Source organism: Fulmarus glacialis, unplaced genomic scaffold, assembly GCF_000690835.1.
Source record: "Fulmarus glacialis isolate BGI_N327 unplaced genomic scaffold, ASM69083v1 scaffold39876, whole genome shotgun sequence".
In the NCBI taxonomy this organism is placed as follows: domain Eukaryota; kingdom Metazoa; phylum Chordata; class Aves; order Procellariiformes; family Procellariidae; genus Fulmarus; species Fulmarus glacialis.
Window position 1 is genome coordinate 4,944 of NW_009219467.1, and position 19,636 is coordinate 24,579.

Consider the following 19,636-nt stretch of genomic DNA (forward strand, 5'->3'; position numbering starts at 1 on the left):
TGTGTTATGAACAAAGAGAAGCAGTGGCCATAAGCAGGTACAGCATTTAACACGGTTCAGAGAGAAATCTCCCACATTGTACTGAATAAATAAGGGAGTGATTGAATGAGTTCATTTGTCATGAAATATACAGGTCCACCTCCTTCCCATAAGAATATCAGAGGGAGAACTCATTCAAGTTCAGAGTTTCAAGAAGGCAGTGGAGATCCTTAAAAATATTCTAGAATGGATCAGTATAAAATAATAAATATATGATTGATATTGATATAAATCAATAAAGTGTATGGGAAAATTATCATCAAATGCTTACAAAATATGTATTGTATACATAGTTAAAAGTATACAGTGGCTTGTATGACAGGGATACCTTTAGTCACACCGTTTAGCATTGTCATTGACAAAAACCTAGATTCTCTCTTACACTGTCTTTGAGTAGTATTGCGCCAGGTTTTATTTGTTTATACTTCCTCACACTGAATTAAGTTTCAGAGATGTTCTAGTGAGCTGAAGACATTTGCAAATAAAACCCAAAAGACTAGATAGTATTCCTAAAAGATAGAGTTTATAGTCAGTAGTAAAAACATCTAACTTCCAATTAAAGTATTTACTTAGAAGACAAGAAAATACAAGCCCATTTATAAACTTGTTGGCAATCTACAAGGCAGTAGATGTTTCATGTTTTGCCACAGATCGGCACAATGGCAGCTGCATTTACTACTTAAGTTTGTCATGAAAAATGCCAAATGACAAATCTTTCACTTGAATGATAATTCCATCTTACAGATGTAAAAGCTGAAAATTCACATAAATGCCTTCAAAAACACTCAGTATTAAACTAGGATGAATTAATAATAGCTGATTTTCATCGGAGATCAAGATAGTTTAATCTCTGGAGTTATGTAGGAAAGCAGATAGAAATATGTGGGGGACACTGAGAATGAAGCCAGAGCATCTGCTATGGGAAGCACATTATTGCACAGCAGGAGCTGAAGTAAAAAGAATTGGTTGGTTTTGGGGTTTTTTTGTTGTGGTGGCTTGGTGGGGTTTTTTTGTTGTTTTTTCCCCCCAAATACTGCTTCAAGTGAAAATCAATGGCCTGTAGAAATACAGAAGATGTGATAACAGTGCCTGCAGCCCTACCAAAATGTCAGCACTTAATTACTATCCTAAGCAGTATCTTAGTGCTGAATCACTGCAACTTTATAAGCTGGCAATGTACAGTAACCTAGTTCTAGCTTACCACTGGTCTCTTAAATTGTTCATGACACTGATGATAGTGGGTCATCCTTATATCAGGGAGCAGGATCGCTACAGCTCTCCTGAAGTCATCTGTCCCCACTCTTCTGTGAGATCGCAGAAGGGTAAAGTAGGTGGAGAGTTACTACAGCACAGTCAGTGCATAGTAACGTGTTAAGATGTGGAACTGAACCATGTATGAGATTCTTGTGGCTGGTGGGCAGCAGTGTTTTCTGTCCTTGTATACAACAACCTTAGATTTTGTGTCTCCATTCTTGTTGCATACAATTATAGTACACCATACGTGTTAACAAACCTAGCCATTCCCTAGGTGCAGAGAGCAGGTTAGGACTTTGGACAAGAAATCTAGAAGCTTACCTGCTCATACGTGGTTGCACATAGAGCTTCCATAATTGATAGCATGTGTTGTGGAATCAGCAGACAAAGGCTGAGAAGAACCTCTTCTCATAGTGATGTTGGAACTGTGCAACATAGCTATATCTTAGTTATGCTGCAAGAGCTTACTTGGGGGGTAAGGATGGGGTAGGACTCTTCTATTTGATCTTTTTCTTCAGGATGCTAGTTGCTTGGTGTATGCTTCCTCCAACACGCATGCAAACAAATATAGAAGAAGGTGCTAGGACATGTGATAAACTGACAGTTCTTTTAGGTCCTGGGATTTTTAAATATTGGGAACTGGCAGCAGGACCTGGTAGGGCCCACCAACTGGTGTCCACTTTGATCACTCGCTGAGGAAAGGCAATCCTGTGTAAGGAACAGTTTTGCAACCAGGTAGCTTATTGTATCTTCAAATGTATGGTTCTTTTTCATTATGTGATTTGCATTTATAGAAAGTAAAAAATGCTTTGAGTCTGTAGAAAGAAAGGAGGGGTTTTATACCCAGTGAGTGATCTCACAGTCAGATATGTCTTCTGAAAAATCACTGTGGATCCACACTTACTCCTTTCATTGATTTATTTGTCCTATTGAAATTTCTCCTGTTATTGCAGTGTTTTCTACTCCACTCATAAATCATTGTATTGGGCAGTCCTAATGTTGACACAGACGTGAAGGCTGGGAGCACCTCAAAAATTCAGCTAGTCAGTATTTTGACAGACTCATATATAGGGAAAAGCTTGTTGCAAACCTTTCCTAGAAATAAGCAGTTGTCTTTGGTCATCTGTTCCCCATTGCACTACTACTTCCTGCTGCTGAAAGAAATAAAATGGTTTAAACATGCGCATACGCCCTGCATTTTGTGAAGAGTTGTTAACTAACATTCATGTTCACAGGGACTGATGTCATGGTCCGTTGCCTTAAATTACTAAAGGAATTTCGGAAGAAAATGGAAGATTATCATGATGATGATGAAGAAGAGATCATCACAAAAGCTGTTCAGCCTGTGGATATTGTTTGTGAAAGGGATATGCTCACCCAGGCTTATCAGCTAAGTAGGTGATGTAGTAAGACATGCTAAAGATTTTTCCCATTGTCTTCTTATTCTTTGTATGGGTAAAAGAAAGGTATATATTGTGGTGGGATTTTTTAAGTCTGATTGCTTTTTATGTATCGGAAAGTGTCAATTTTTCATGGAAAAGGTGAGCTTTATGTTCGGATTAGACTGGAGCTATAGGTGTTGCCACCTCTTACCCCGTCCCTGGCAGCTTATCAACTATTCAATGCCACCAAAATAAGACAGCATGGTAGAAACAGGACATTGTAGTGGGATGAGAAAACCAGTGTTCCTTCTTCTTCTCCTACCTCTTTTCCTTTCATAATGGAGAAATTAGTATCTGACTGCAGAAAGTTGTCAGGGGAAAAATTCACCCCTGCTTTTAATCCGGAGCTATCACCTTCGAACCTCATTCTGCTGGGGCACTGCTTCACATAAAATTGTGGTTTATGACAGGATTTGACCGTATGTTGTGTATGTCTGTGCAAATGTCTTTAGTTGTTAGTGGTGAATGTTTAATTTCATATTCTGGCATATACAGTTGTTCAGAGCAAATATGACTGTATACACAAATGTATGTATATATAATGCAGTCAGATCATTTCCCTGAGATATTTTCTGGTTTTCCTTTCTGAAACAGTTGAAAGTAGGGGAACCAAAGGTATTTCTCAGGCAGAAATTCGCTTGGCTATGAATGTGGGGAAGCTAGAAGCAAGGATGCTCTGTCGTCTTCTGGAGAGGTACAAAGTTGTCAAGGTAAGGTTAAAATAAAATAATTTAGATACTTATTCAAACTGGAGATACAGTTGTGGTTACTGTGATAATACATTATAACATTGTTAACCTCAGACAATAGAAATGGCAGGGATTTGAGAATTGACAGTGAAAGAGTCCTGGTAAGATTGAAGAGAATGACTTCAGTTGAGGAAAAGGTATATAAGAAAGGTGTTCAAAAAGTATTAGAATTTTAACCTACTGTAATGTGAGGACTAGGCCTAGTTGTTGGAATGTAACATATCGGCTCTTCTAGCATATCTTTTCTTTATTGTTTCCTGGTTAGCTTCCTTGACAATAGTTTGCTGGACAATTATTTTACATTGGTTTGTGATTGGGTGCTTAAGTAATAAAAATCATAGGGAAAAATGCACGTGGCCCCATATTTGCTGTCTGTATCAAGTGCACGTTCTGGTGATCCACACCAGTGGGTGGGATTCTGCCGGACACCGCTTCACAGCATTCCGGAGAAACACCGTTCCCCGCACCATGAAGCAGGTCTGCCCTCCAGAAAGAGATGGGGCAGAGAAATGATCCTCAATCCTTCTTCACCTGGCCTCAACTACTTACCTAAGTCATTCACTGTAATCAGTGGTAACCCAGGTGACCTGGGGGCTAGTACTTTATAGAGATGAGCATAGATGTCTCTCAACTCAAAATAGCCACTTATCTGGTAGTAAAAAATTAAGCAAACTTCTATTTTGCAAGATCCTCTACTGAAGGATCTTGTCAGAGACCCTCTGTACATCTAAAATCATCAATCTACTTTTGAAAATACTAGCAAATTCTGGGGAAAAAGTTACTTTTGTAGAGGTTATGGTTATTAAACTCCTTATTTCCAGATATTTCTTTTTTTTTTTCATCTCAACAAGCCGAACAAATTCAGCTGTCATTTGTCACATGCACCCACCCACCCCTTTCCACAAAGGCAGGATAATTGCCATCTTCCCTCAACAGAGTGGTTTTTTTATTAAGATCTTGTCATTTGGTAAAAAGTTCTGTAGAATTAAACCAAACAAACTATATAAACCATTGGAATATCTAAACATACTTTTTCCTAAGTCAACTGTGAAGACGAAATCTTCCCTTATTGATAGGCTAAGTGTTTGAGTTTCTAGATACTTCAAAGCACCTATTGTAGACAAGGCATCGGTAGTTCCACTGAAGTCTGATTCACTCTGGTAACTTCTACAGTGCAGTTATTTCTCTGAAAAAAATTTATTTCCAGTCTGAATACATATAGTTTGTTCTTCCTTAGACTTTTCTACATCCCACATATGGTAGGCATTTCATTCAAGTATGCAGCTAATGCAGATTTATTTATTTTTCAAGCATGGTATTTCTTTTGATTTCTATATGTTAAGATTAGTCATCATTTTTGTTGTTTAGAAAAAAGTGATAATGACATGATATCTTTTGATGTGAGGGGAGAACAGTTAGAAAATTTTCCCACTGTTGATGCTGGAGAACAGACTGCAAGAATGGAGAAGTAAGGTGGTAAAATAATGTTCCAACTATTTCCTTAGGGTTTTATGGAGGATGAAGGTCGGCAAAGGACAACAAAGTATATTTCATACATTTTTGCAGAGGAGAGTGATTTAAACCGTCAGTTTGAGAGAGAGAAGGCTAGGAGTGAACAGTTAGCTACAGTTACTTTGGCTCTAGTGCCAGAAGATTCCCCACCTGTGGAAGATGTGTCTCCTGGAGAAGATGATACTTTGGTCTCAGAGTCTGACAATGAAGAAGAAGCAAAAGATGGCAAGAAGGCAGGAAAAGGTCAGAAGGCCAGCTCTGGTTCTCTGTTGAAATTAAGTTTCCAAGATGATACCCATCAGTCAACACCAGCTAAAGGTAGATCATGATTCTGAAATTTGGAAAAAGCCTTGCATTTTTCTTATGGATCCTTTTATTAAAGAAAAAAAATCATCTGCTGTTAGCTTCCATTAAAGTTTTTTAATCATATATTTATTTTTACACTTACTTGATTATTTCCATGCTTTTTTGATGTTCTCTTTCCACCAAAAGTGTTATGTTTTGGAATACTGTAAGTGTGGTAATCTCTGGAGATTCTTAGGGCTGAAGTATATTTGTGTGCACCAAAAAAACGTTTCTGATTATCACCAATCACTGGGAAAGTCTGCTTCTTCTTACCCCTATGTCATTTCTCCCCTTTTCCCCATGCAAGTGAAATGGGCTCACACACCTTGCTCCTTGGATATTCAGTTATTTTTCTGGTGGCTTGAAGAGCTGAAATGATTCTGCAGAGGGTCAGACAAATTCCCAGACTGTTGCAAGGAAGGAGACAGGCCTGTGTGGCTAAAAACGAGCATAGTGGGGAGACCGTGGTAGCTAGCAGTCAGGGTGGCTTAAGCTGCTGAGAGAAACGGCATCCTTGGGTAAATTTTATATCTGCCTTGGATGTTCTGTGGTGAACTGATGAGGTATCTGTCATGGTCTCTGTTTTTCAAAATATCTTAGAGCTATCAGAGAGCACCATCTTGGTAGAACTTTGGCTTTTAAAGTCTTTGAAGACTTCAGAAGGGTTTTGAACACACTTTGTATTTCTTGAAATATTTTATTTCTTCCTCACTAAGGAGAAAGGCGGGCTGTGCCTCTCATTTAAAACGCGTAATTTCATATCATTCATGTCATCTTAGGTGTGGGAAGTAGCACAGGAGCTGACAGACCAGCCAGTTAACATTTTTTTAAATTTTAACATATAAAAATTCTTCCCCTTTTAGCAGTGTTTTTTTTCAATTGGAAATGTCCATACCAATGGAGCCTTAGAGTCTGTGCAAACTGTATTTGTTCATGTACTGATGCAAACCTTCAAGTGGGATGAGTTTAAATAGAATAACACTGACTTCTCTTTGGAGACCGGATAAGATAGTAACTAACTACTTTCAAGCAGCAATGGGCTTGAGATGACTTGACCCACAGCCTTACTCACCTAAGCATATTGTAACAAAAATATCTTGTCTCCTGAAGCTAATTGCTTCATCTTTTTCTTTAGTTATTTGGAACATCTTAATGTGAAAGCTACCAGCCTTTTGGGGGTATATTTTAAAGAGGATATGGTGGTTTATTTTTTTATTTTATTTATTTTAACTATTTGAATGTTCCTACAACTTCTCTGATAAACTCCAAGGGAAGAGAGGAGAACACATCTCCTTTCCTTATGTAGATTATCCTTGGAGTAATACTAAATCCTTGTTCTCATTCTGTTTTGAGTCAGAAAAGTCAGGTTTCTGGCAGAACTTGAGAACCTTTGTGACAGAAGCTCTCCTTTCTTCAGACAGCAGTTTCTGGATAAGCTAATCTGGCCCTTCATGGTCTTCTAAGTCTGCCTATGAAATGGCTTCTGCATGGAGAGGATTATTTGATGACAGGGAGTTCACTTTTTTTTTAAACTTTACTTTTAGTGGCTGAATGGAGTCATTCATGATCAAACCACTGCTTCCAGCCTAGTAGAAGAATATGTGAAAAACGTAGCAGAATGCTTTTAAATACAATGACCTGGGTGGATGGGCGAGGGCCTTTTATGGAGAGAGAAGCTGAACATTTACAGGAAACTGTGAGAGCAGAACAATTACAAGGCTGTTTGCTCTTAAACTAGGCTCAAAACCCACAACTGTGAAGTCTCAGGGCAAGAAGCTGCCTTCCCCTCAAATTCTTGAAGAGCCCGAAGAGCTCCCAGACAATGTTTCAGGGGAGAGTTCTACTTTGGAAACTCTAAAGCAGGAGTCCAATCTTTCCACCTGTGCTCATTCCACTGATGAAGACGGGGATGTGGCTGTGGTTGAGGAGGTCAGACTTGAAGACCCTAAGGTAAGATCACATGTCTTAATATTTTCGTGTTGGTATGGCTGTCTGAGCTAAGTTATGTACTTTTATAGGAAGACTTCAAGCTATAGGTTTTGTATTCATTTATGAGATTGTTTTGGGTTTTTAAATTGAATTTCAAAGTACATTCATATTCTGGCTGCATTGTAGTTATAAGTGAAAACTATTCCAGGAGATAGGAAGGTAGATGTCCAAAATACAGTTCTGGATTAGTTCCCTGGTGCTCTCCAAATTCTCTGTGTTGACTTAATGAGTGTCATTACTTAATGTCTGTCTGTGCACACAAGTGCTGTGTATCAGCTGGTCTGTCTCCTCTAAACCAGGAGGAACAAATGGGTTTTGACGTGAAAGTTGTGTGGCCTCACTGTTGCAGGACTGAGCCTGGGACAGGAAGCCTTTCTGAGAGATAGGATATGTTGGCTTGGACCCAGCACAATGTCAAGGCAGTTACCAGCTTTCTAGGGCAAAACTCTCAAGTCCAAATGGCTCAGAATGTGGGATGCGCAGAGAAAGTGCGTAAATCTCTGCATCTAACTGCATGGAAATCTTAAGTTTCGGCCTTAGTTCCCTGCCTGTGAAGACGATATAAAAGATAATCCCCATCTGACTAGTTTGTTACAAATAAATACATCAAAACTCTGAATTCCTCATCTGCTACTGTGTGAGGAACCAGCGTTAGGCTGAAGACATTGAATAGGTCATGTAAAATTTTTATTGTCCATACTGTGCACTAGAAGACTTGTGACCAAAAGAAGGAAAAGCGTTCCAAAGCTACAGCAGTGGAGAGATCTCACGAAACATACAGGCTGCTGAAGCGCCGAAATCTCATTGTGGAAGCTGTTCGAAACCTCCGGCTAATTGAAAGCTTGTTCACGTGAGTCTGTCTAAAAACAGCGTACTGGGGGCCTGATGCATTTTGGTAGCATAAGCACTACTTTAGCAATGCTGTATGCTTATTCCATTGGTGGCTTTTGTTGTTCCTGATGGCACTATATGCTATCATGTTGGCACATGGAAGGGAGAGGGGTTGCAGTTACACTGGATCTCAAAAATTAATCAGCTGTTTGGAAGCAATAACAGTTCTGTACAGATAATTATACAAGTGGATTTTTGTATGGTATATGTCCCATAAATAGAGATCAGAGAACTTTTTTCTTCCTTTCACAGTGTGCCAGTAAGATACAGCACTTCCCTGCTTGAGGATTCTTTCATCTGCATATATTTTATTTCTGTATGGTTTCAAAAATAGTTCCTGTGTTATTCTGTCATTCATTGTAGAGACTCTTATCTTCGTGTCAGTCATCATTGGCCACTAGGATTCTAGTGGGGTGCTAAAAGCTTACTTTTCTTTGCAACTGTATGTGGGATGGTTTTATGTCATCTCATGACTTGCCTTGTCTGCACTGAAGATACTTCCCTGAATGTTATAACGTCTTTCAGCCATTTAAGATTCACCTTCATAGAGAAATGGAAATTCTGGTGCCCTGCTGGAGTCCCAGCTTCCAAACTAACAGGGCTCTGTTGTGGCAAATGTGATTGCACCATCCATCTTCTGTGTTAGCACATAAGATCCTGGCATGTAAATACACACAGGGCTGCTTGATATAGGAATTTGGTAAGAAATCATGGCCTTATTGTCCTCTGGTTTGAGAATTTTGAAACCTTCTGTTACTTAGTTCAATTGCAGAGTGTTGTGAAACTAGAGACCTGTCTTCTGGCACCAGCTTCCTCGCTGATTGATCCAGGCACATCAAAGTTCAGGCTAAGAAGATACTTCAAGTCTCAGCTGTCCCCTTCAGTAGCTTACAGGTTCCCCCAGCACCGGTGAAAGTTCTGCCCCTCCCCAATCTCTGCCAAGGAAATTTGCTGGTGTTGTCACTCCAATTACGTTAGTTACCAGGATGTGGTATTCTTTTGAAAAAGTTGAAGTCCATGTGTACATTCACTTACTGCCTCATTCCCTTAATACCCTTCCATATCTTTTTCAGATTGAAAGAGTCAATCCTTCTCCAGGATTGAAAGAGTCAGAAATAGGGCCTGGGGCGTTTGTGAAAAAATGCATGAAAACAGGTATTAGGAGAGTAAGGTATGAGTGCGCTCCTGCAGACTGCTACAAGGGAAGAAGTGAGCTGGCTTCAAGAGATGGGATATGTGTATCTATATTGTGGATGCATGTGTAGTTTCTGAGTTCTGAATGCCACTAAGTAAACTCTTTCTGCCCCAAGCTGAACTGAGCTCACAAGTGGAAATATAAACTGCCTATGTTTAAAAAGCTGTAGGTTTTCCTGACCTTAGGGAGGCTGGATTCGTAATTGCACTATAGCCATACACAGAGAAATCTGGCATTGAGAATTTGCTGTCAGCAGAACAGCAGTCCTGACGTAAAAAGGATAAGCTTGATTACAAAGAAAATAAAGCTGAAATTTAAAGCTAAGTTGCCAGTTGTCTACAGCAAAAAGGAAAAGCAAGCAGTAATTGCTAGAAGTAGGGAAATACCCATTCACTCCACATCATCTAACAAACTGCTTAGGCAGTTTGGAGCATTGCTGGGCTGAAAATGCAAGGTATTTTTTGCATCTTCTAGGCTTCAGAAAATGGTCATGGATCAAGAGAAGCAAGAAGGTGTCTCCACTAAATGCTGCAAAAAGTCTATTGTACGACTGGTACAGAAGCTTGCACGAGAAGGACTCCTCAGACTGTATCGTACTACAGTCATTCAAGATGGCATTAGTAAAAAGGTGACTGCACAAACCCTGGCAGCAGAAACAGCTTTTCTCACAACCTTCTGATTTGTCAAAATGTTTTGGGCCTTTTTACTGAAATATATGGATGATTTTACTTTTTATAGCGGAACCCACAGTCGAGCTGCCCAGAAGCTACATGTCCCAAACTAAGCTACTGTGAAAACCAGATTAGTGCTTTTCAATTATAAGCAGATAACTGTGAGACCAAGGAGTAGTCCAGAGATCAAAGTCTCTGAATCTCCCTTCTGAGAGGTTCTGCTGCTTATCAGTTATGCAATTCATGGTTCTTTCCCTGCACTGTCAGGCTGCAACACAATTCTATTTAATCCCCTTTTGAAAGCCAAGAGTACATGAGAAATCCTCAGTTAGCTTCTGAGTTGAAATTTATAGAACATGATCGGGTTTTTTAAAAACAAAAATCCACTGTTATTGAGGTTTATGGTATTGAGGTTTATGTAGTTGTAAAGCTGAGACTTGTCATTGTGACTCTAGTGTGAAATGTTAATAAGCAGGGAGAGAATCTATTGAAAATTCCCTGCTGCACAATTACTGTAGAGCCCATATGAAATCTTACTAATTTGAATTGTGTGTGTACTTTCAGCAACAATATGTATTAGTTTGGTCTTATGAGGTATGGCTTTTCCTTTATCCCTTGCAGCCTAATATTTGCAAGTTGATGTGTTTGTTCCCCAAATATTGCAGAATTTAAAGACCCAAAAAACTGAGGTTTGTAGAAATGACATTAACTGTTTTTTGGTACAGACCATACGGTCTGGCCTCATGCTTAATACAAACTAGCAATGGGAGTTTTGAGCCAAAAGTGTTCATATTCTGTGAATTATTAAACCTTCATAGGATTCATCCATTGTGGCTACTGTTAATTAACTGTTAATATCTGATAACTTATGCAGCTGATTAAGAGCCAGTATCTCCATAAATACCTTTTGTTTGTTTTCTGCTGCTCTGAACAGGTAGAGTTTGTTGTGCATCCTTCAGTGAGTCCTAATGATCCCCTTGTAAAAAGTGCCATTGAGCAGGTGCGTTTCCGAATCTCCAATTCAAGCACAGCAAACAGGCAAGTTGCAATGATGGTTTGGATGGCTTGCAGGGAACTTGGCTTACCTAGTGCATGCAAAAATATGCAGAGGAAATAAACACAAAGTAAGCAAAAGAAAAGAAAAATCTCTTTTTTAGCAATAGAGAAATGGAAGTACAAAGATGAAGCAAGATGCTGAATATCTCCTGAAGTCAGGAAAGAAGAGGAATTGAACTCTGCTTAATTCTTACCCAAGTGCTGTGTGGTTTTAACACAGGATTAAAGTTCCCCAGACACCAACATCCCAGGACCATGCTGAGGAAGAAAACCTGGGGCAAGAGGCAGTTCCTGATTCAGGAGAAATGCAAGAAAGCGCATGTAAAGCTGATAATAATAGTCGGGCAAGAAAAACTGATGAAAAAATGGGCATAACACAGCTAAAAAACTATCACCCTGTTACAGGTACAGCTAACTTTGTTTTTCCTGTCATCTTTCAGTTTCCCATTTATTATTAATAATCACTTTCAGATGTTGGGCTCTCCTAAGATACATGTGGGTTTTTTCTTCTTTTATAGAAGAAAAATTGGGTTTACTTTAAAGCAATCTCACTATCCAATGTTTTCTTAGCTGCTTTTTTTTTTTTCACAGTTGCAAACTGGAGTATTTGTATTCACTGCTACTTCTTCACTAAATATTTGTGACTTGTATTTACTTTCAACTGCCCATCTTTCCTTCCAGTTTTCTTCACATCAGTTTTGCAGAGGTAGCCATTTCTCCTGTTCTAATCCTCTTTTTATTTCTGTTTGTTACTTAATCTTCCCTCACAGTTCCAGGACTTGGGCGTTCTCTTGGCTTTCTTCCCAAAATGCCCCGTTTAAGAATGGTCCACATGTTCCTCTGGTACTTAATTTATGGACATCCTTTAAATGGAACACAGCAAAAAGGAGGTAGTGAGGGTGAGAAAAAAGGCAGCAAACAAGGGCTGGATGTGAATGCAGCTGTACTTGAAGCACAACCAGATGGGACCTTAGAAATTATAACAACTGTGGTGAATCCTGAAATCTCTGCACAGGAGGCTGAAGCAGAATTGTCTAATCAAACAGGTAAGAAGTGGCTTTGCCATGGTTCAACACTGAAAAAAAGGTAGAAGTCTACTTCAAAAAAGATTGCAAATCAATGGTTTAGATAATTTTCAGGTAGTTTTAGGTTTTCAGATTTCCAGACTCTGAACTGCCAAATGTGTTCTGCTTGAACACTCACAGTAGAACTATTAGTATATCTATTAGGTTTGTCCTGTCTGGGTCTAAGCCAGTCTTCTTGTTCCTAGTGTATGTGGATGATGTGTCATGGATGCGCTATGTCCCTCCTCTCCCAGTTCACAGAGAGTTTGGATTTGGATGGGCTCTTGTTAGTGACATTCTTCTCTGCTTGCCTCTCTCACTCTTTGTTCAGATAGTACAAGTCAGCTACAAGGTATAGTGCTTTTTTGTTTCACATTTGTTTTAATTTAAAGTCTGATGATGTCAACTGTACCTGTAAGCAGTAACAAATATCCTCTTCGTCTATTTTAACAAAACTAGCCATCAGAGAGTAGACACTTTAGTTCTTGATAGTCTTTTACAGAAAAGTTAGTTGCTTTTACAGCCACACTGGAAAAAAATGTATAGCCCTGTAGTACTGCAGATTCTTAAGCTATTTTGCAAAGAGCTTTTTATAATCTCACTGAATCTTCTGCCTTGTTGATTAACAAGAATAATGTTTAAGCATTTTACAGAAGCAGTAACATTTGCTTAGAAAATGTTTCAGTAGACAGTTCTGGTAGCAAAGCTTGATACTTTGAAGGATAGTTATATTTTGCATTTTGATTAACTTCTAAAATAATTCTAGGTGGATGGTCTGGAAGATTTTTTAAATGATCCACTAAAGAAGCACACTCTGATCAGATTTCTTCCTAGGTCAATCCGACAGCAGCTTCTCTACAAAAGGTAAGCAGATGAGTCAAAGTAAATGGCTCTAGGGAGGAAACAACAGTGGTTGGCTGTTTTCTCAGTTATTTCCTGTTTGTGTCAAAGAGAACTTTGTTACTTAAGACAAGGATCATCAATCTTCTAAGGATAGCGTGCCAAATTGTATTTTTCTCTCCCAAATAGAAGGTAATAAGAAACTAATAAACAATATTCATGCATGCTGTCGGGTAGTGTTTGAGAGCTGGGAGATTCTGTCCTTCATAACTCATCATCAGGATGTTACTTCTGCATAAAACACACTCCTGACTGCTGCCGAATTCAGAATTTAATAGAGTCTAAATGTTGCTGTCCTTCATAAATCTTTCAGAAGATGCCACATTTCCCAGTTCCTGCCTCTCGTACATACCATGCGATTTCTACTCATACTCTCGGTGGCATGTCTGCCATTGTTTGCCATTCCTCATCTAGGAATTGAGATTGGACTGAAGGTAGGAAGGGAAAGCAACATTAAAGGAAAGTGATTTGAATATGTGGAATCAACAGCACCATGTTAGTTTCCCCAGAAAGTCATTGCTAATGGCATGGATTTGGATGGTTGGAGGCTTATACAACATTTTGCAAACTGGCAAACATGTCATTGGTGAGTGAATAGTGCTAGACAATATCAGCTGTCAAGACTCGTGGTCAGCTCGGGTTTGCAATTCCTAACCTATTACTTGCTAAATCTTAGTAACAAGGAAATAGCATTTATGGTATTTTCTGAAATCTGCAGGCTCCATCTGATAGGTTTATGCAAAACAGTATGGTATATAACCATGTTGTCTCTTTGCCCCCCATTCACTAAAACTTCTAACTCAGCCAAATTTGCTTCGATAATTCTGGGCTTGGCAAATGGTCTTTCAGAGCTCTAGAGAAAACTCCTGCCAAAATGCGATTCCCATTTGACTGCACAGAAGAACTTAGATCTTAGTGAAGTTAAATGTGGGCAAAGGTAATTTTTGACAAACTCTCTCTCAGAAACTAGACCTTGCAGAAGTTTCCTGCAACTTCCAGAATTTTGCCATATAAATAGATATACAGCATGGGAAATGTTGCACTTTTTGCTCTGCCAAAGCTAGAAGCAACTGAAAGCAGTTTCTTGGAGCAGTAATTCTAAACAACTTTAACTACAAAGATCGTTGCCCATTCTTTAGATGTACACATGTGAAGGCTTATCAGCCCATATTTAGCAGTCATGTTTTCTTACTCGTGTCTTCTTTTCGTAACATGACATTGTCTGCAAATCTGCTGGTGTTCTGATCTTGTTTAATTCATTTTTACAGATGGTATTTCTGGCTAATTTTGCTCTTTGTTAGCAAAATTTTAGTTAGTATTTGGCTAAAATACTGTGTTTGTGGTTTGAGGAAAGGAAATTTGGAGCTTTGGGATATTACATGTTTTCCATAGGCTGACAATTCAAACAAAAATACCACTTCAGAAATTCCAAAACTCAGTATTTCAAAAAAGCAGTGGTTTCCTGAAACTCGAGGTTGCTGCATGAAAATGGCATGTTTTCTGGTATCATTTTTACTGTTTTCATGAGTGCTAATTGTAATACTCCTAATATTGCTGCAGGAGGTACATCTTTTCAGTGGTAGAAAACCTTCAAAGATTATGTTATATGGGACTGATACAGTTTGGCCCAACAGAAAAGTTTCAAGACAAAGACCAGGTAATTTTTTAAAAAACTTAGCCATTATTCTTCATGTTTTTTGTTCAGTGAAATAAATGCAAGATTTGGGGTTTGTAATTACCTTAAATAATTAAGTAAAATACTGATGTTTCAGATGTACATGCAAACTTCCAGATCTGAGTGACATATTGCAAGTTGTGCAGATAATTTTTACCTCTTTCTCTGGAAAGACACTACTCAGATGTATAATGCTGAACGTTGCACACAATAATGATCTGGGAGGTTCCAGGCTGGCAGCACCTTATGAAAAATCAGCGTGCCACATTCTTTTCCATCAAGGTCTTAGGCATTGGATGTCTGACACAGAATAAAGTCACTGATCAGAGTAAAATAATGACATTCGTACGCACCTTTTTATAAATAGAGAGCACAGGCAAAGGAGAAAGCAGTCTCAACATATACTTTATGAGGATAAGAAAGATAGTTAGGCCCCAAAACACATCTATTCAAATCCTGAATGAGAGCTTGTAGGAAATAGTCACTCTCTGTGGAAACTTGGAATATCCTGTGCACAAGGAGGAAAAGAAACTGTTCTAAATCTAGAAACGAAATTTCTGGATCGCTGGCAAGGGAAGTTTGGGAATACAATGTAATAAGGGATGGGTGTGTCTTCTATCAGAGTACTGGCTTAAAACAGCAAAGACTGAGAAAATGCTAAGCAGTCCTAAACTAGATTAAGTTGTGTGTCCTGTAAATTAGACAATTTAAATGATTTTTACCTGAAATATACTGTATTTGACAGGTCTTTGTGTATATGAAGAGAAATGCTGTGATTGTTGATACCACTATCTGTGACCCCCACTATAACCTGGCTCAAAGTAGCCGCCCATTTGAGAGACGCTTATATGTTCTGAATACCATGCAGGATGTGGAGAACTTCTGGTTTGATTTGCAGTGTGTCTGCCTTAACACACCATTGGGTATGGTATAATTGTACATTCTTATACTGCAATTCCTCCTCCTTTCCTAAAACTTGAGGCAGGCTCTGTTTTATCACTTCCAATGTTTTCTTCTTTTGTCTGGTCGCCTTGTGCATCAAAAAAAGCTAGAATTTCTGTCCAAATAATTTTATGAAGTTGAGATCCACCTGACATTTTCAAAGCAGTGTTAAAGGAAAAACATTGCTGTCCTGTTAGAAGCATCAAGTTTGATAAAAGCCCTATAAGATTTTAATCCAGCTATGAAAAAGCCTTTTTGAAAATATTTACTAGAATATTTTTGCCATAGCTCTCTACCAGTTTAAACAGAGCTCCCTTTTCCTTAGAAAAACGTTGCTAACTTTCTGATAGATAGCTTGAGTTAGATGAGAAGTGGAAGTTAAGGGAGTTTATGCACCCCAGATTTTTTTAGTTTATTTTTGTGTTTGGTCCTTTTACCTTTTACAATAGGATATACAGCTACAAGAAGTATATATTATCAAAAAAAAAAAAGCAATTGGAGGTAAGAGATGTCTCCTGAAACCTTAGACAACACTATTCTGTATTTCTGTAATTTAGTTAGCCAGGTAAAAGGATCCATTTGTAATTTTGTCTTACTTTTGCATTGAAGCAGTTATGTGCAAAAGGCTCCTTATACATTTGTCAAATGGTAGCCTGTTTGTGATTGTTGCAGCTGTTGCAGGCTAGTCGGATCATGATTACTCTTAGCCCCCAAAATATGGGAATGATATTGTTTCACCAGTTTGCATATTTATGGAAGCTTTGTTGTATTCCAGTTAAGTATTTTCCATGTTGAGTCTTGAGAGGAAAATTGCTCTGTGCTGGATTTAAATTTATATTGAGCCTCTAGATCAGATACCTGCCTGAGATCTAGTCCTGCCCTACTGTCTTTGTAGCATGGGCAGCCAAAAAGCAGTAGTAACCCAGAAATTGGAATTTTTTCCTACTTGTTACTATAAAACCATCACGTGACTCCTCTGCTACATCCTAAATGTATCTCCAACATGAAGGTGTCAGACAAGCAAAATGTTCACACTGTGTTTCAGCAGTCACAACCTGCCACATTGTTTCTTGAGGACTGTTGCCACATTCGAGTATCTGAAAGGCTGTGATCATGTCTAGAATATCGGTGAACTGCTGAATTTTTTTTTCCTTGTAAAGGGCACCAGCCTCCCATTACTTCTGCCCTAAATACAATTTTGGACAAGTTAGTGCCTTCTACTGGAAGTTAACTAGAACACCATTAGCTTCTGTGAGAAAGTAGCATGTTTTATCAAGAAGTGGTAAAAATGTTAGTACCGTTTGGGAGCAGTAGTTTGCCATAGCAGGGTGGATTGAAAATGGGTTGAAGTCTTACTTCTCATGCTGACAGTCAAAACCATTTGTGTGTCTAGGAGTTGTCCGCTGTCCTCGTTCCAAGAGAAGTAATCTTCAAGGGGAAGAGACTGCACTAGATGTAGAAATGGAACAAGAGTCAGCAGTGGATAAACACAATCTGGAACGAAAGTGTGCAATGTTGGAATATACCACGTATGTCATCTTCATCCTTGCTTTTTTGCTTGAATAGAGCGGGCAAAAAGAACTGTTCTTGTTTTGAGGATGTTACTCAATAGCAAAAGCAGTTAAGACTCTAGCATTTCAGTTGGGTGTTGTGGGGTTTTTCTTTGTAATTTGGAGGCTATCTGATTAAAAAGACATGTACGTATCATGTTTACAAGTAACTTGTATACCAAGCAGGTTTTTATGCTAGAGGAATGGGAAAAACAGATTTGGATTTCCTTCCAAAGTAGTACAGATGTGTGTTGCAAGAGTCTTGGGGAAAGCAAAGTTGAGAGGGAAGGAGTGCTTCCTAAGTACAGTTAATGCAAGGGAAAAATTTAAAGATTCTCGGTTCCTGTGCTTTGTATCATGGTGTCTCAAGTACCCTGTAGCTTCAGTAGCTCCCCAGTGTCGCATTCTGAATTCTGTCCTTCTGTGTTGCACTTTGCTGCACCTTGGGTACAGATTGATTTCTAATATGGTATTGGTCACTGGTGAAATCTGGAAGTGATCTCTGGAGCACTACTTCTTCTGCCTAATCACAACCAGAATACTTGAGAGGATTGTATACTTACAACCTATGACAGCCATGCAGAATGCCAGTTATACTTTTTATATTGTGTCGTGCACTGTGGTTTAGTTTTGTCAATATTCTATTCTGTTTTAATAAACAGTCTGTTTAAAAGTATTTTCAATTAGTTCAGTGTTACAGGTAGATATATCAAGTTATCTTAAAAAAAAAAAATGGAGTTCAGGGAACCTAATTCTGCTGATCCTTGCTGATAGAAAAAAATTCTATTCGGTCCGTTTGTCAGCTTTTGCATATGGTCTCTGTTGTATGGTAAGAAATCTTTTAAATTGGATATCTGGTGTTTACTTGCAGTTAGGCTGGAGATGACTGCAACATCTTTAAGGTCAAGAAACAGTTTTTGGATTTAATTGGTGGTGTAATCTTATAATGAAAGAGTTGTCTATTGAAAGCTTGGCTGAAATAATTTTTTCATGGTAGCTTTCAAAAAATCTTTCATAAGGCGAAACAGGATTTCAAAAATACTCTTTGGTGTTATTACTGGATTGTCAGAGCTGCGCATCTACTGCATATGCAAAGCTCATTCATAGTTCGATTTTTTTTTTTTTTTTTTTTTTTTTGAGGACATTCTTTTGTCTCCATGATTTCTTGCAAAGTGTTGTATTTAAGAAAAAAAAATCTTTTTTTTTTCATTCTGCACTGTAACACCATACTTATATTTAAATAGCTCATTCGTGAAGGGTACCAGTTCATCCAGTACATACTATTCATTGCTAGTTTCATCCTCTTTCCCAGGAGAGAATAGCAGTGCATTGTTTTTCTGGCTTGTATGTGTATTTAAACAAGCTTTAATGTAGTTGTTAGAAAACTGGAGAGACCAGTGCTTGACAGTCAGTGTGAAAAAGGGTTGTGATGGCCTTTAGTTCCTGTGGAAGATTTTCGCCACACTTGTTCTGAGAAAGTTTTTCATCTGAGCAGGTATTTTCTCTAGTTCTGTGGCAGGAATAGTGCTGAGAACAGTTTAACATGGCCATTGGAACTTAGTTAACAATAATGAAGTTGCTCTGGGTGTAATTTTTAAACTGAAAGCTCAGTCATTAAATATCAGGGATTAAAACTTAATGGAAAAGCATTGTTGTCATGCTATTTCTGGAACAGGGTTAAGGGAAGGAGCATCTCGCTTTCTCATCTTCTTTCCCAGCCCTGTCTAAATTGGGTGGGCAAGGGGAGAGTTCTGTACGTTGCACACACATCACTTAAAAGCAGCTGAGAAGGCACTCCCTACAAAATAATTACTGTATATTTTGTTACTTTTAGAGGCAGCCGAGAGGTGGTTGATGATGGAACTATCCCTGGAGATGGGTTAGGAGCTGCAGGTCTGGATTCCAGCTTTTATGGGCATCTAAAACGCAACTGGATCTGGACAAGCTACATCATCAATAAGACTAGGAAGGTGGGTATTTTAAAATTTATATACTGTAGTGACTTTTCCAAATTTTAGTATTCTTAAGGTTGAGATACTGATCGCAAAATCTTACTGCTTGCATGCTTTCTCAGTCATGTGTCTCGGTAAGGCTTTGCATCACTGGAAGGAAATGAATGCCAAATGTGGTAAATCTTGGTGCTGAAGTGAATGAAAGAATTGGACGTAAATTTTGTCTGAACTGAATTCGATAATACATGCAAGCAAAGGAGAAATACTTTATTAAGCAAGAAATTTAGATTACTTGGTGGTGCCTCTTGCCTTTCTGAAATGTAGAAGTTGTCAGATGAAAACTAAAACATCCAAAACAAGGAAATACACACAGCAAAAAAAAAAAAACTAGGAAGCCCAACACAGGCAAA

At 38.5% G+C, this 19,636-nt stretch overlaps 1 protein-coding gene across 1 annotated transcript in view; it reads left to right on the plus strand.

The window, feature by feature from the left end:
• The window catches only part of GTF3C1 (general transcription factor IIIC, polypeptide 1, alpha 220kDa), a gene marked incomplete at its 5' end in the record, with an annotated part of 42,198 nt that overhangs the window by 4,362 nt on the left and 18,200 nt on the right, over positions 1-19,636 (plus strand). The window contains 15 exons of the mRNA XM_009580390.1: positions 2,529-2,687; positions 3,330-3,445; positions 4,990-5,314; positions 7,080-7,291; positions 8,044-8,180; positions 9,891-10,044; positions 11,022-11,125; positions 11,364-11,548; positions 11,914-12,189; positions 12,414-12,559; positions 12,974-13,071; positions 14,668-14,764; positions 15,528-15,705; positions 17,118-17,253; positions 19,109-19,244. Coding sequence (XP_009578685.1) covers positions 2,529-2,687; positions 3,330-3,445; positions 4,990-5,314; positions 7,080-7,291; positions 8,044-8,180; positions 9,891-10,044; positions 11,022-11,125; positions 11,364-11,548; positions 11,914-12,189; positions 12,414-12,559; positions 12,974-13,071; positions 14,668-14,764; positions 15,528-15,705; positions 17,118-17,253; positions 19,109-19,244 — 2,459 coding nt within the window. The remainder of the gene's footprint in view (positions 1-2,528; positions 2,688-3,329; positions 3,446-4,989; positions 5,315-7,079; positions 7,292-8,043; positions 8,181-9,890; positions 10,045-11,021; positions 11,126-11,363; positions 11,549-11,913; positions 12,190-12,413; positions 12,560-12,973; positions 13,072-14,667; positions 14,765-15,527; positions 15,706-17,117; positions 17,254-19,108; positions 19,245-19,636) is intronic.